At 43.4% G+C, this 17,301-nt stretch overlaps 1 protein-coding gene across 1 annotated transcript; it reads right to left on the bottom strand.

The window, feature by feature from the left end:
* Positions 1 to 1,328: 1,328 nt before the first annotated feature.
* Positions 1,329 to 15,744, bottom strand: LOC110143194 (glutathione S-transferase A1). The gene is made up of 7 exons (XM_070456302.1): positions 15,640 to 15,744; positions 8,801 to 8,914; positions 6,311 to 6,362; positions 5,422 to 5,554; positions 3,634 to 3,775; positions 2,295 to 2,426; positions 1,329 to 1,529 (listed from the first exon to the last, which is right to left on the bottom strand). Exons 2-7 carry the CDS (start codon positions 8,885 to 8,887, stop codon positions 1,407 to 1,409), a joined length of 669 nt encoding a protein of 222 aa, XP_070312403.1. The 5' UTR covers positions 8,888 to 8,914; positions 15,640 to 15,744; the 3' UTR covers positions 1,329 to 1,406.
* Between the last annotated feature and the right edge of the window lie 1,557 nt (positions 15,745 to 17,301).

Below are 17,301 nucleotides of genomic sequence, written 5' to 3'. Positions count from 1 at the left end.
CAACATTCTAATTTTCCCCATTGTCTCATAAAGATTTTTTGGTACTTGGTTACTTTGCAATAGGGCCCAAGCAATGCTGCCATTAGCGATATGAATACATATGTCTTGAAGACTTGGATGAATGAATAGAACTGTCAGGCAGGTGAAAGTGGATGGGGACTGTGAGGAATCCCCACAGCCCATGAAGGAGGAAACAGAACAGGCTCTGTCTTGAAAGCAGGACTCCATCTTGGGCCGGACTGTGTACATTGAGCTATATGCCCAGTATCTATGGAAACAACATACCAACTGGAAAACCAGGCCCCCAGAAGGAAGAGCCCCAGGGCTCTCTATGGCCTAAAATAATAGCCTAATTATCTGTGTAACCGAATAAAATCATACATTCTATTATGCTTATTGGGGTATGACCACAGGCCTATTGATAATTATCCACTGTTAACTACCTAGGCTTAAGGCATATGATCACCGGTTAACTTTAATTTTATCTTTCTCTTTTCTTTGTTCAGACTAGTTTCAGGGAAACTTATATACTTAGGGTATATAAGGTTTTCACAAAAACTGGCGGGGTCCTTGGCTAAGAGGAGACTCTGCCTTGGGCCCGCCAGGCTAATAAACTGCACTCCACTATCTGCATTGTCCTTCTGAGTGAGGCAGTCTCCTCTTAGCCAAGGACCCCAACCAGTTTTTGTGAAAATCTTATATACCTTGAGTGTACATGCCCAAATCCACCTCCCCAAATTCCCTGAAACTAGTCTGGCTCCATGAGAGGCCAGGGGAAATGATGTCATATGTATTTGTATCAAATTCACACATGTCACCTGTGTCATAGAGATCTAATCTGGGGGATGCCGTCAAATGGGGGTGAGGCCCCCGTGCAGGGCCCCACAGAGCCTCGTGCAGCGAAGCTGTGATGACCAGGCAGCCACAGCAAGGTCCCCTGAGCACAGAATTTGGGTCCACTGGGTTCTTATTGCTTTCCCACCTCCCCAAACGCTGGAGAGCCCACAGTAGACAAGAGTTGTTCAAAAATGCATAAGAAAAGACATTTTTATTATCAGATGGAAAATGTCTCTCAAAGAAATAAAGAAAATGTCTTTCTACCATGACCCCAGAAAGGTAGCTCTTTCCTGTGAAAACCTAAGAATGTCAGATATAAACTGTGACACTTTTGATAGGCTATGTGACAGATGTTATAGGATGATCCTTGGAAAATATTAAGGGAATATATAATCTGTTTCCTGTTCTTATTTGTCTTTTAATTCCAAACCAGAAAGGTGAGGAGATCGTAGTGAAAAAGAACATATTGGAAGTAAATCTCTCATAGGAGGTTCATTGTAGGAGCTTTATTGTTGTTTCATTGTTAGAAAATTTCAGAAGATTTGTCCCGGGCAGCCCCGCTGGCTTTACTAAAACTTGAAAATCTTCCTGGCTTCTTCTATTTGTTTCTCATCCGTGGGAGGCTTCCTCTGGCTGCCGGGCTGCAGAAATTTCTTCACGGCTGGGAGATTGCTGACTCTGGCTTTTAGGGCCTGCAATGCATGAGAACACAGCTCAGCGTGCAGCTAAAGAGCAGCCCTGTCACTATGCAAGCCAGCAGGGACTCTGAGACCCTCCTAGACAAGGGCCAGCCGAGGCCCCTCCCTCAGCACCAGGAGGAGCCCCATGAGACAGGAAAGTGACACCCCAGTTTTCCCCAGAGAGGTCTTAGTGAAACACTCCATTCTGCTTCCCGATCTTCCTACCCTCAAGTAGGAAGTGCAGTGTGAGAAAGAGAAGTGTGTGAGATACCAGCACAGATGAAGGCTCCAGATGTCAAGACAAGAAGAGCTAGGAGACGGGGCTGGAACTGAAGACAGGAAACATGAAAGGTCATGTGTGAGGTCAGTCAGAACCAATCTGCCCTCAGAGAGAGACACGGGGAGAAAGAAATCACCGTGTGAGAGAAGGAACAGGAATTGAGGGGAAGAAGGGAGATGGTGGGAAACACACTCAGACAGACTCAGGGAAAGAGGGACACATATGGGACAGAGGGAAGCAAAGAGGAAATGAGGACAGAGGCTGAAGTGGAACAGGGACCAAGAGAGATCCAGTCCTGGGTCTGTCTCCTGGTAAAAGGCAGGACGTTTTCCGTGGGGCAGAGTCCACCTCCGATGTCCTTGGCTTGACAGATTCTTTCCACACTCCAGAGCAGGGCCTGGACAGTGATGGGGACCCTAGCACCCCAGTCCCACGGTCCAGAGAGCAGATGCTAAGGTGGGGGTGTGTCCGGCCCCCAGGGCCGTGGGAGAGCTCACCTTCAGCAGGGGGAAGTTGGCCAGAAGGCTGGGGTCCAGCTCTTCCACATAGTAGAGAAGTTCAACCAGGTGGATGTCAGCCCTGCTCAGCTTGTTGCCCACCAGGTAGTCTTGTCCATGGCTCTTCAGCGCCTGGCGAATGGAGGGGTCACATCAGAAGCACAGGTCCTGGCAGGCTGGACCCCTGCTCCTCCCCTGCCCCTCACCCAGCCCCGCTTCCATCTCTGCCCCTCGTTGGGCGGGTGGGAACCTCAGACCTTCTGCTCCCTCCAACTCAGAGATGGGTCAGGCAGGTTCTTGCTGTTCCCTCCTCATCCCCAGTGGAAGGCAGACCACCATTTCCTTTTCCTGTTCCCATCTCGCTGTGGCTGCCTTACTTCTCCCACTGGGCCAAGGCCTTAGCCCATTCTGCACCGTGTTTTTGTTGACCCCACACCCTCAAGTGTGCAGCCCTGAACTTCACATCATGACCCTTCATCCATCTCTCTCTGTCCTTCTCTCTCTCATCCTTGGGCAGTGTCTCCATCTTCATGACAGCCTTCTACAACCCTGAGCAAACTAATGCAGACTCTGTATTCCTTCTCATCTCTTTTGCTCTCCTCATTTCCTCGTCTTACAATCTTTGTTTTTTGGGGGAGGGGGGTTCATGATTTTAGTTGAACATGATTTCAGGTAGTTTTGATCATGAAACGTTCAAACAGAATAAACTAAAATACGTACTAGGCATAATGATGGAATACTTCTTCATTGATTTTATTTCACTTTCTTAAAAAGTCTGAGAGTCACGTCCTGAAATATCTAGATTACTTTTTCCTGAACAATTTTTCCTCTGTCTCTTTCTCTCCACCCCACTGCCCCCATATATTTAGATACATGTCAATCATCCCAAAACACAACCACATTCTCCTGACAGGCAGCTGGTCTCATTTCTCCCTACACATGACACCAGAATATTCTCTGATGTATTGCTGACATCATGCTTCTCTTGGATCAAAGCCCCTGCACTGTGTTTTGAGGATCCATCTACTTCAGGCTCCAGTGTGGCTCTCAGAGCTTCCATAGTCCAAGCTCGAAGTATAACCACGAAATTCCATTGAGTAGAGAATACCAGATTGGGTTTGAGTAAATAGAAATTTGGCTGAAAAATGATAACTTGGGTAAAACTAGTACTACAATTCTTCCTCACATTCAATTTTTATAAAGTGCCCTGAGAGTCAGAGTACTACATTAGTATTCAGAAAGGCTCACAGAGGTGAAGGTTAATGCCCCGGCCATGCCTGCACACTACTTTTCTTTGTTCTCTGATCTCAATGCCAGAAATGCTGAAGAGTCCACTTACGTTTTCAAATGCAGGGAGAAAACGGTTTGTTGTCTTTTCTCGGATGAGGGTCACCTTGGCATCTTTTTCAGCAGCTGGGCACAGTGGCAAAAGCATGATCATTTCACCCAAATCTGCCACACCCTCTGAATACATATCAATCCTGAAAAGACAAAGTAACCAAATTGTCAAATGTCTCCTGCCTTAGATTTTTGGAATGAGTAAGAAAGAGATATCAAGAGGTAGCAAAGTAGTTCTCCTCCACTGGGTGCATTTTACTATGCCAGTCATTTAGCTTTGTTTTTCAAAACGAATTTTAGCATCAAGGTAAACACATGTGTAATTTTTTTGTTATGCACATAACCAAATATAGAGATGGAGCACATCAGTGACCCATCCATAGTCACAGGCATGAGAGAATCTGGTGGAATCAGCACAGGTAAACACTGGGACCACACCTGGATTTGCCACCTCTGCTGTGACGTGGTCTGAGCATGGTTAGTGTGATGCGTTAGTACCATCTCAGTCACATCGAGACAGGGTCCTGGCACCTCTGTCCCAGGCACATCCTTCTTCCTCTCTCATCCTATTACAACACCAGGCCCGTTTAGAGTCCCAATACCAACACTTTCTCCAGTTATTTCCCATAGAACCCATTTCCATAACGCTCTCTGTATACTACTGCCAGACTCTGGTTTTATTTGCATTTCTCAAGACTGTACTTTTCATTCCTTTTCATGGTCAAATAATATCCTACTGTATGGATGTACCAGCTTTTGTTCCATCATTAAGCAGTTAATGGACACGTTTGTTGACTCTAATTATTGATTATGAACAACACTGCTATGAACTTCTGAGGATAAATTTTAGTGTGGGGGTGTTTTTAATCCTCTTGAAAGGAATTGATTGCTGAGTCATATGGTAACTCTATGTTTAACTTTTAGAGAAACTGCAGTAGTTCCTTGAGTGCCAAGTCACTTCAGACGTGGCCGACTCTTTGTGACTCTGGACTCTAGCCCACCAGACTCCTCTGTCCGTGGGATTATTCTCCAGGCAAGAATACTAGCATGGGTTGCCATGCCCTCCTCCAGGGGATCTCCCCGACCCAGGGATCAAACCCAGGTCTCTTATGTCTCCTGTACTGCAAGCAGGTTCTTTACTGTTAATGCTGCCTGGGAAGTACCTTACAAGATTTTAATTTCAATCATGTAGTCCCATCACAACAGAGAGAATACCCCTAACCCCCAGGATACAGTTGTACTGAAAAATCTGGCCAACTAAAGCTATATCAAAATGCTTGATGTAACCCTACCATATTGAGCTCAACCTCTGCTAACCCCTGTCAAGTGGCCAGTCCATATAAAGGGTTAATAAATTAAGTTCCTGGTCATCATTCTTAGAATTTTTGAAATTCAAGAACCAACTTCTTTAGATCCTTCCCTTTCTAAGCTTTATCTTCTAGACACTCAGATGCTTTGCCCCTTGTCTCTGGCTATTGGTGGGTGTCCAGCTCAAAATAGCCTGCGCCCCTGGAGTCTTGGTTCTACCATCCTCTTGGCTTCACAGACCATCTATGTTTGGAAACCTTGTCACTGTGCTATATCCGTGGATCGTATCCTCTTCCATAGCCAGTTGATTTCACTCCAAGTTTATTTACTCTTCCCTCATACTCATAGGTCTTTGCTGTTATGCCCTACAAGGCTTATACCATCATGTTGGTCATGATGCCCTGCCTTGATCCTGCTCAGTCAGGGAAGGACCTAAATTGTTTCTATTAGTTGTTGGTGAAAAAACTAAAAAGTACCGTACAGGGCTCTCTCCTTTATGTCTTTCCCGTAGAGGTTGTATTTGGTGGCAATGTAGTTGAGAATGGCTCTGGTCTGCACCAGATTCATCCCATCAATTTCAACCATTGGCACTTGCTGGAACAACAAACTCCCATCTTTTGAAAGAAAAAAAGAAGGGTGAAATGTTGAATATGTTACAACCTTTTAAGATGAACAAATGTTTGCTGAAATAACTGAAGACATAAAGTGAAACACTAAAATGATCTGGTACACTTAAGCAGGATGGCATTTTGTTTGCCTTTTACTTTCTAACCTATCGTTTCATTTATCTTTTAATTTCCCATTCAGACATATGGGTGATTCCTTGTAAATCTGAACTGATTTGTCTTCATGCATGTTTAAGAAAGAAGATGGAAGAGGCTGCAACAAGTGTGCCAACCAGTTGCCATTTAATGGAAGTTCAGAGAAAAATCTCAGAACACATAAGACGTGTTGAGAGTTTGCCTTTTCCCTGCTCACCGAGTCTACATTATTGCTAGGATGTTACTTTGCCAAACCTGGACTCACAGCAACTTCTGGACCTTTTTCTCCCCTCTTTTCTCAGATCTTCACCTTTTTCTGACTTTAGGTGGGAGCGCTGTGTGGTCACTCATGGTGCAGAAAGGCAGAGAGAACTCAGAGCATTCACGGGCTGGCTCCTTTAACAAACACTTGAATTCCAGCCCTTCCTAGTTGCGAGTGAGTTGCAAGACCTTTTCAGGGAGACCCGCCTCTTACCTTTAACCATATTTCTCCCTTTCTACTAACCCCACTCCCACCACACACACACACAGCACATTGGTGGTGTTGAAACCTCAACTTAAGACTTCTAGTGGATACTCCCATCAGAGGAATTTAGTTTTTGGGCTTACCATTTTTTAACTTATTCAAGTCTTCTGGTTTTTCTATAAGTTTCTCTTCAAACTGGAAAACAGAAACAGTCGATGAGTTTTTGTTATTTCATTCTCTAGCATTGCTGAACTCACCTGGCCTCTGTCTGCTGCCCACTATGGAGACTGTAGGATGTCCAAGTTCAGCGGGTTGCACAGAGGACAGTGATCAAGGCCATTTGGAGATTTAGATTAGAGCCACCAAGATAAAAGTGTGGGTTGCAGCAAGTAACTGCTTATTTTGCAGGTTAATTCACCTCTACTCTGTCCCCACCTCTGTCAGTGATTAGGTAATGATTTGGGGGGAGGGGAATATCACTGGAGGGAAAGGACCGGGAAGTTCTAGTTTGGGAGTTTTAATGTCTCTGGAAAGTGTTTCTCTCCCTGTGAGATCAGGACAGGATTTTGGGGTGTCCCCCAGCATGGGGTATCCATGGGGCCATTGACTCCCAACAGGCTGCCACCAGGGGCCTCTGCTATATATTACCTCCCTCCATTCAATTTTTTATTGTAAACAATGGTCTTGATTGTGAAAAGTTTGAGAATTGGGGATTTCTAACTGACTCAGTGGAGTAGTTTATTGTAGATCAAAATTATTCCACAGGGTGAGACCATACAGATAGTGAGTGTGTGGGCAACAATTTATAAAGCACCCAGTTCAAGACAACCTTAAGAGGCGATGGATGGATGATGGGTAGTCATTGTGAGAAAGGGCTGGCTGGTGGGCTGTTTCTTGTGAAACTGATGGAGATGAATGGGATTGTGAGAATCAGGCTCTGGGCCCAGAGAACCCAGAATTTCAATGCTCTTTGGTCAAGAGGAAGCCTGGATGCTCTCAGCGTCTCCCCCTGCTTCACTGTCCTGTGCTGAACTCATCCCACCCAGGGACTCCGAACACATTCTTAAACTCCATCCAAGTCTGGACCGCAGTGAAAAATGTTGGTTGTTCATTTATAGAAATGAAACAACCTAGAATGGCACTGTTGGAATTTTCTGTGTACTTACTTCTCTACACACTTGAGAACGGACCAGGCTACCGTGCCCTGCATTCCTGAAGCAATCGAGAGTGTATAACCTGAGGCTTAGGTAAACATGCTTTTGGGAAGCTAAGGGAGCACACTAGAGGTTCCCTTTGCAGGACGCCACTCACCTGAAGCCCTCTTTTACTGCTCTCTGCTAAGGGACCAGATCTCTGAACTCTGTCCATGACTCCCTCCCCAGGAAACCCTCACAGAGTTGCTGGGTCCCTCCGACCCGGACAGGACTGAGCGACTGAACTGAGCTCTGACCTGGGCTGAGAAGTGCTTTTCTGAGTGACACCTCTAGAGGGCAGCACTCACTAGAGTCCCACAGAAAACCTATCCGTTTACTACTGAGACTATGGCGTTTTTTCCCTCAAGGCTTGGGTGTCCTCCTAGGTGCTCCACTCCTCTTTTAATCACCCACATGCTTGTCTGCATCCTCCCTATAGTGTAAGCGGCCTGAGGGTAGGGACTGTGTCTGTTTGACCATTCATGTATCTCTAGGACCTGGCACGAAACCTGGCATTTCAAGGTGCCCAACAAATTCATTGCTGAGTGAATGCATAAATCCAACAGGCAGTTTGTTACTATCTGCACCGCGCTATATTTCTGGCTTATGTTTTAATTTTAATTACATTTCTTTTCTAATATGTATATTTTTTCTTTTTATTATGGAAATTTGTGGCATGCACAAAATAAAAAATACAATGATGCTCCTTGTAACCTTCAACCAGCTTCGATAATTATCAGCTCAACCCAATCGCAAGACATCCATATGTTACACCCCTCTCTCTGGTACTAATTTGAAACAAATCCCAGATATTACATATTTCATCTTTAAATACTTCATGGTATGTTACTAGATCATTAAACTAATTTTAAAACTAACCACAATACATTAAAATGCCTGACATATTAACAATACTTATTATATCAATTGATATTAATATTTATGTTTCTAACTGTTGCATCAATGTAATAAATATTTTACAGTTTTAAAAATCAAAATTCAGGAAAATTTCTGACAATTCAGTGGTTAAGGCATTGGCTTTCACTGCTGTGGGCCTGCTTTTGCTCTCTGATCAGAAAATTAAAATCCTGCAAGCCTCACAGCCAAAAACAAATAAAAACACAAATTTATTTCTATTTTTTATTATCCTTGAGAAGAAGAAATTTCAATAAAAATCTGTTCATCTAATACCTAATAAATATTTTTAATGCAAAATTCTTAGCAGGTCATTTAAGGAAAATCACCTCTGTGAGAAAAGTAGTTTGATACAGTCAGTTTCCCTGGAGTAGGAAATGGAAACCCACTCCAATGTTCTTGCCTGAAGAATCTCAGGGACAGAGGAGCCCAGCAGCTATGGCCTAGGGGATCGAAATGAGTTGGACATGACTGAGTGACTAGGCAGGCACGGGCAATTTAGATCCAACTGAAGGTGAAACCTACCTCCACTCCAGCTGCAGCCAGGAGCCACCGAATGCACTCCATTCTGCCACGTCCATTGAAATAGTGAAGAATGGGCTTCCTTGACATGGTGGCAGTCTCCTGGTTTCTCTAGCCCTTAATGAACCAACAAATGAATGAATGAATAAACAAAAATAAAAGCATAGAAGCGAGCACCTTTATGATATATGGCTGAACAGTACCAACAATGCTGAAGAATCAGCCTTCCTCAGGGCAACTGAAAGAGTCCCTGGAATGTCTTCCTTGGCCCAAATTCCCACTCTCAATAGCCACCTGTGGGAAATTCCACCAAACCATTCTCCAGTCTCCACTGGGTAAAATCTGATTTTCTTGGCAGGCTAAGAGGCAGTCTGTGGTATGGATACATGGGTGGGTGTCAGGGAGGGGAAGGATTAGAGAACTAGTATTTATTGCAAAACTCCTAATAGTCCTGCCCCAATGCTACCTGCCTGCTGAGAAATCTGTATGCAGGTCAGGAAGCAACAGTTAGAACTGGACATGGAAAAACAGACTGGTTCCAAATCGGGAAAGGAGTACGTCAAGCTTGCATATTGTCACCCTGTTTATTTAACTTATATAAACAGTACATCATGTGAAATCCCAGACTGGATGAAGCACAAGCTAGAATCAGATTGCTGGGAGAAATATCAATAACCTCAGATATGCAGATGACACCACCGTTATGGCTGAAAGCCAAAAAGAACTAAAGAGTCTTTTGAAGAAAGTGAAAGAGGAGAGTGGAAAAGTTGGCTTAAAACTCAACATTCAGAAAACTAAGATCATGGCATCCGGTCCCATCACTTCATGGCAAATAGACGGGGAAACAATGGAAGCAGTGAGATACTTTATTTTTGAGTCTCCAAAATCACTGCAGATGATGAGTGCAGCCATGAAATTAAAAGACACTTGCTCCTTGGAAGAAAAGCTATGACCAACCTAAATGGCATGTTAAAAAGCAGAGACATTACTTTACCAACAAAGGTCCATCTAGTCAAATCTGGTTTTTCCAGTAGTCATGTATGGATGTGAGAGTTGGACCATAAAGAAAGCTGAGCACCGAAGAATTGATGCTTTTTAACTGTGGTGTTGGAGAAGACTCTTGAGAGTCCCTTTGACAGCAAGGAGATCCAACCCGTCCATCCTAAAGGAAATCAGTCCTGAATTTTCATTGGAAGGACTGATGCTGAAAGCTGAAGCTCCAATACTTTGGCCACCTGATGTGAAGAACTGACTCATTGGAAAAGACCCTGATGCTGGGAAAGATTGCAGGCAGGAGGAGAAGGGGATGACCCAGGATGGGATGGTTGGATGGCATCACCAAAGCGATGGACATGAGTTTGAGTGGGCTCCAGGAGTTGGTGATGGACAGGGAATCCTGGCGTGCTGCAGTCCATGGGGTCGCAAAGAGTCGGACACAACTGAGTGACTGAACTGAACTGAACTGAATCCTGACCATTTTGAATATGTTATATCTTTAATCCTCACAAGAATCCCATGAAATAATTATTATCTCCATTTTTCAGTTAATGAAATGGACCTCAGAGCTTAGTAACATTCATGGAAATCCACACCCAGGATTAAAACCAGGGCAGGGCAGGAACCCACACATGTGTAGGCCCCGGGAGCCTGGGAAGGAGGGGCCTTGGAGTCAGAGGACTTCACAGAAGGAGGAGGAGGAGACAGAGTCCATATTCAGCTCATTGACTATTATGCTGCATTTGTTCAAAAGTTGAAATTAGAGCTCAATGTGCTTAACTGTTACTAGAAAGATCCTGAGTCTTTCCACCTACACAGGATACCAAATACTTCCATTTTCTTGGAATTGTGTATTTTATCTCTATCCATGCATTCTGTATCCAGAGAAAGGGATATTTCTGTATTAGCTGTACGGTCTAGGTGGAGCTGACAATTGTTCTGTCTGTCATGCCCTGCGCATTCTCACAAATTTGTCTTCATTTAACCCTACAAGAATCACCTGCTATGAAGTTGCCATTGCTCTCATTTTGCAGTTGGGGAATACTGAGGTTTCTAGGGTAACTTGCACAAAGTAGGTAGCTACCTTGGGATTCAAACCCATTTCTATATGAACCCAAGTCTTGGCTTCATTTTTCTTTTTTTTTTTTTCCATTTATTTTTATTTGTTGGAGGCTAATTACTTTACATCATTGCAGTGGTTTGGCTTCATTTTTCATATTGACGTTTTTCAAAATAGGCATGACAATCCTTCAGTGGACTGTGAAATTTTCCAGTTTTTAAAATAAAGCATTGATTCATGAGTTTTTTGTTTCAGCTATGTGTGTGTTGTATGTTCGGATGGCAGAAAGCACGTGGGCACACTCATTTGGTCATGGTGCTGGTTAGAGATACTTGGGTCTTTTCAGGTCAGTGAAGTTTGAAAGCCCCTGGACTACAGCAGCCTGTGTGTGGAGTGGATGTAGCAGGGAACCAGAGGATGAAACGGAAACGTTCCAACGATGGACAGAAATTATTGGGTTGGCCAAAAAGTTCTTTTGGGTTTTTCTGGAAGATGTTACAGGAAAACTCAAACATTATGACCAAACCAACTGTTCTCTCATGGGAGTGAATGGAAACATACAGGACTTACTAAAAGCAGGAGCCCCAAAGCCAGAACACAGGAAGAAACAGCTGCATTTTCTATCCAAATCCCAGCTCTGTTTAGAAAACATTAAGATCTTGCAATTTTTTTGTTGAGGAGTTCGGGATAAAAATATACTTCTCTGTAGCTGATAAAGTATGAATAACCTGAATTTTAGATTAAAAAATGTTTTCCATATCCACATTTTAAAAAATTTATTTAGTTTTGGTTTACTTTTTTATTTCAATATCCACATTTTTAATGTGAGACCAAAGGTCTAACCTTTGGAAAATAAACAATCCCTTGGAAACATACTTAACTCCTCTGTCTTGAAGTTGGAGATTGTGTATATTGTACTTATCATGGGGAACGAAGAAGCTGTGATTCAGCAGAATTCTGAGAAGGGTGTTGCTGTGAAGTGGAAGTCACAGGTCACCCTCACACTAAACTCCCTTATCCAGTGACCAAGGATCACATTACAAAGGGAAATGAAGCTTTAACTTACATAATACTTTATCATATCTTTCTTATAAGTAACTTTCTTCACCTTTTGAAGCCTGGGGCAAATGTGATATAAACTTCCTGGCCCCCAGAAAATGAGAACTAGAGAGATTCAGTGACTTGTCATCAGTCACACATGTGTGTTCCCGATTGACACTCAATATCTAGCCAAGTGTGTCCACCCTCAGAACATCCCCAGGAAACGGCTTCTAGTATCGTATTGTCAGGAGGAGGACACTCAAGTTCAAAGAGCTGAAGCTGCTCTCCTAGCTCACTCGTTTTGTGAGCACTGGGATCCTTTGAAGACATCTTCTGGCTTCTGGTCTGGGGCTCCCCGCAACCATGTAATGCTTATGCCCTCTCTCTGCTGGTTTCTGAGACCCTCAATATTAGCTTGTTCCCCATTCAGAATCCGTTAGTCAATTAACAGTTAAATTAGGAGAGAAGGAAATGTTAATTCTGTTAGCTGATTCTTAGGGGCTTGATATGAGGAAAATGGATAAAAACGTACCTTCCTTTACCCCAGACCTTAAAAACTTACTGTGAGTATCCTGAGCACTAGTATAACTATATTTGACCTTCATAAGGAGATAGGGTTATATTCTCTGGAAAGAAATGTGTCTTGGGATAATTCCAGTGTGAACTAAAGGAGTCACGGAGTAGGTGGGAGGGGGACTCCTAATGACAGCATTTCTCAGCAGAGAGAAAGGCTTAGAGACAAAGTCCAACTCCTTTTCTTATAAGGTAAATAAACCCAGGGGAGTTATTTAATCTCTGTACCTCAGTGTTCTCTTTCGAAATACAGCTATGTCTACTAGTGAGGGCTGTTGAGAAAATTAAACTAGATAAGGCATACAAAATTCATAACAGGGAGCAGCAAATCCAGCTTCCGTTCTGCTCCCAGTTCCTGGGAGATGGGTGAGTGAGCCCGCTGGGCAGCAATTGAGTCTTCTGTCTGTCTGTCTGTCTCTCCCTCTTGACTTCCAGATCTCGAGCTATGCTCTGCTGTGCTAAGTCGCTTCAGCCCCTATAGCTCTAGTAGGAACAGGATTTTATATATATCCAGATTTTGTCAGCTACTTTATATACTGGTTCTCTTCTTATTTGTCTTGTGTGAAAGATCAGTGATGCTCACGGATTAGTTAACCTGGATTGGAGGAAGCTTTTGGCAAAGGTTCAGCGAGGTCTGGCACAGACTTTTGAAACCTCAAGACTTCTGCCCCTGAACCATGCACCCTGCCTGCCTATCCCCCAGGCCTTTCCCCTCTCACTCACTCCCTGATCTGGACTCTCTGGAATCTTCTGCTCCCCCCCACCACCCAGCCCCTTGGAATGGGTTCCAGCCACGGCAATGGGAAACCCACCCCTTTTTATAGCAGGAGTTCAGGGTCTCACTCTCAATACCCTTCTCTCCACCTTCCTGTTCCTTCATTGATCTTTCTTCAGCATCTTCTTTCTGGTTGACCTGCCCACGGATTTCCTTCTCAACAAGTTTCCTCGAAACCTCCTCAACTAACACTCATTGAGCAGTTGCGGGCACTAAGAAATGATGGCTGGTGGGGAACACAAGAGGAATCTGATGTGGTCCCTGCCCTGGAGGGGCTGAAATCTAGTTAGAAAAATGGGTTTGTAGACGACTGACAGCATACAAAGAGCCCTGCAATGCCTTCACTTGAATTGGTTCCACCCCAAGGACCGTGATTCTCTCAGCCAAGCAAGTCAGAACAAGGAGAGAGGCCGCAGGCTGAGAAAGCAGAGGATGCTGCCCGCTTGCCCTGGTTGGCCCAGGCTCCACAGTATCTCAGCGTCCAAGTCAGTGACTCTCACGGGGTCAAACCTCATCCCCATCCAAACGTTGCTCTCTGTAGCATCTTGCACAGTACTTCTCATCCCACTCTCCGTATCTTCTCTTTTCAGGCTTAGGTACCATATTTCCCCTGTGAATTGCCATACCCTGGACAACTCTAAGACTTTCACAGGATCTCATTGAAACTCTCTTACTTCAGGCTTTTGATTTACCCCCAATAGTAATACTTGTAACAGTGCAGTGTTCACTCCTGCATTCTGATTCGAATGACCTTTACCCTCCAGTCAGGCGAATTTCTTTACTTTTGGAAGTTAACTCTCTGCTCCTGTATTACCTAGTTTTCACATCCAGACTTCCTGTGTTTAAGAGTCTGAAAAGTCACATGAACCAGTGATTCTTAACTGGAGCTGATTTTGCTCCCCCAGCCCAGAGGACATTTGGCAATGCCTGAGGACATGGTTCGTTGTGAAAACTAGATGGGAGGGTGCCACATCATTGGCAAGAGACCAGAGGTGCCTCTGATGTTGGGGGTGGTGGGGCTGCCTCCCATGTGCGTCTGATTGCTCGTTACTCCTCAGTCTGCACTGTATCCAGCTTTTTCCATCAACACTGTTGTCTTTTTAAATTTAATTAAAAAAAATTTTTAATTGGAAGATAATTGCTTCATAATGTTGTGTTGATTTCTGCTGTACAATAACTGGAATCAGTCACAATTTTATATATAAATATATATATCCCCTGCCTCTTGAGCCTCCCTCCCCACTCCTATCCCACCACCCTTAGCTCATCGCAGAGTGACAGGCTGGACTCCCTGTGTTATATAGCAGCTTCCCACTGTTTCCTATTTTACACATGGTAGTGTATATATGTCATTGCTACTTTCTCAATTTATCCTACGACCCTGTTATCTTAACAGACACGTTTATTGGATATTTAGTTGGAAACATCTATGATTGATGCAGCTGGCTACTAAACTATGTAGTCTTCCAGGATAAGGTATTTTGTAAAATATACTAATTCTCCTGTAGCCACGTATATCTTCTATTCTACTTTCCGGACTGTCACTAGATGAGGAAGGAACCTCTCCCACACCCTCTGTTCTTTCTACAAGTACAGAGTGAAATGGAAAGTGAGATTATTAATCTTCATTGTGTCAACCATATTGATGAAGTGACAGTTTCTTTTAAAACTTTAAAATGCAAGTATCTGAGAGGTGTCAAGTTTGCAAATTTGAAAAATATCAATCTATATGTTAACACTGTTGTCAAGTACATTCCTTAAGCCTAATTCAATATGCATTTCTATGGCAAATATTTTTAACTAAAAAAACAGACAATATATAGGACAAGTCCCCGCAACAAAGAATTACTCAGCTTGAAATATCAATAGGGCCAAGGTTAAACCCTGCTCCAGCCAATTTCTAGGTTTCCCATGAGTTGCTTGAGCTCCAGGAGAGATAGAGGGGGACTTGCCAGTTGACTAATTACAGCAAAGACTGAGTTAAAATCCAGTTTTGCTGGCAGTGACTTAGTTATTCCTCTTATAATTAAATCTTAATTTTGTGTTTCCAAAGTCCACATAGTATTACCACATTGCAATTCACACCTGCTGTTTGTTGACTGTGTCTATGGAGCAGGCAACTTTAGCATAAACACCTACACGCCTTTCTTGTACTGGTCACACTCTGATTATCTAAAATGCTGCCATTCTTTTTTCTCTTCATATCATTAATTTTTCTCAGATCTAAATTCTCAGGCTTAGTTTTCTACATTCTTCATTTTTACATTTCTGTATCCAACAGCAATTGACTAAACAACTTAAATGTCCCCTAAGCACAGCAAGAAGGCACATGTGAGTCTGAAGCAGTTTTTCTTGTGCTAAAGAAACATCATACAGATATGCAAAATCAGTGCTTACCTTACAAAAGTCTGTCCCCACTTGGCTCAGCACCTCAGTGCCAAGTTCACATGTGCTTATAAGCTCTTGTTATGGTGGACTGACTGACTCCTCCTCTCTGAAAGGGCAGAGTCCAGTTAAGGAAAAGCCAATCCCATGGTATTCAGGGCCACTGGTTCTATGCTAGGTTAAAAAAGAAAAAGGCAAATTGTCCTCTTATCAGGGTATAACTTGTTAATAACTTCTTTTCAAAATCAGCAATTAAAGATTAAACACAATATTTCAAGTTGATTGTATCCTCTTGCCAGTCAATGAAGGATGGCCTTTGGAGAAAACTTACTTCTCCCGAATTGACTTTCACGAATTGGAGATGGGGACTAAAGCAGATGATAAATGTCTACTGTGGGGACACCAGGGACCTGCGGTCATGAAAGCTCACATGAACCTCTGCAATACTTTTACACTGAGTTGCAGATAAAATATAGGACACCCAATTAGATATGAACTTCAGACACATAAAAAATAATTTTTTCATAGAAGTATGTCCTAAGCATTGTATGACATGGGTTCATGTTTAGTTGTGTCCGACTCTTTGCTACCCTATGGACTGTACCTGCCAGGCTCCTCTGTCCATGGGGTTTTCAAGGCAAAAATACTGGAGTGGGTTGCCATTCCATCTTCCAGGGGATCTTCCTGACCCAGGGATTGAAACTGGATCTCCTGTAGAAAATTACAGGCAAATTCTCTACAATCTGAGCCACAATGGTGTTCTCCAAAAGAAAAAAAAAGTCCACATCTAAATACCTGGAACCTCTGGATGGGACAAAATTTGGAGAAAGAGTCTTTGCAGATGTAATTAAGGAACCTGAGATGAGACTATCCTGGATTATATGGATAGGCCCAAACCCAACAGCAAGTGTGCTTATAGCAGAAGAGAAAATACACAGACATACCCATATGGTTGATGTGAAGATGGAGGCAGAGATTGAAGTGATGTGGCCATGAGTCATGGAAAGGAAGGATGCAAAAATCACCAGAAGCCAGAAGAGGCAGGGACGACTTCTCCCAAGAGTGTCCAGAGTCAATGCAGTACCTTAACTAAGACTTTAGGCCTCCGAAAGTGTGAGAGAATTCATCATGTTGTTTTAAGCCCCCCTGATTGTAGTCAGTTGACAGAGCAACCGTAGAAAACCAACACACAGACCTGCTTACTTCCCCACTGCGCAGGATTACTGTGCAGCAAATCCTACACGGCTCATGACTGCATCCATCCCACGATTATTAAATTTATCTCTAAGAGGTAAGTACTCTTTTTCTAAAGAAAATCACACTATTCTATCACACTAAAATTTGATAATTTATATCTTTTATAATTCAATTTCATTCATTTGATTAAATATTCAGCATTCTAATTTTCCCAATGTCTCATAAAGACTTATGTGCAGTTGGTTTATTTGCATTTGGATCAAAGCAAGGTCTGTCCATAGCACTGGAGTGACATGAACATCTTGGTCTTGAAGACTTGGATGAATGAATAGAGCTGTCAGGCAGATGAGAGTGGGTGCGGACTGTGAGGAATTCCCACAGCCCTGACCCCTGGGCCATGGAGATGTGTGTGGAGGTACAACCATTCATGGTGGAGCCCTGGGGATACACAGGGCCGGGCCCCCAACAGGAACTCAC

The sequence above is a fragment of the Odocoileus virginianus genome, chromosome 27 (assembly GCF_023699985.2).
Source record: "Odocoileus virginianus isolate 20LAN1187 ecotype Illinois chromosome 27, Ovbor_1.2, whole genome shotgun sequence".
In the NCBI taxonomy this organism is placed as follows: Eukaryota; Metazoa; Chordata; class Mammalia; order Artiodactyla; family Cervidae; genus Odocoileus; species Odocoileus virginianus.
The sequence above is the reverse complement of the archived record's forward strand: the minus strand, read 5'-3'. Positions and strand labels throughout refer to the sequence as shown.

Coding starts and splice junctions, on each gene's coding strand:
- LOC110143194 (XM_070456302.1), bottom strand. CDS start 8,887: ATGTCAAGGAAGCCCATTCTTCACTATTTCAATGGACGTGGCAGAATG. Junction 3,776..5,421: donor GACATAAAGGAGAGAGCCCT/GTACGGTACTTT, acceptor TTGTCTTTTCAG/GATTGATATGTATTCAGAGG. Junction 1,530..2,294: donor CCAACTTCCCCCTGCTGAAG/GTGAGCTCTCCC, acceptor CATGCATTGCAG/GCCCTAAAAGCCAGAGTCAG.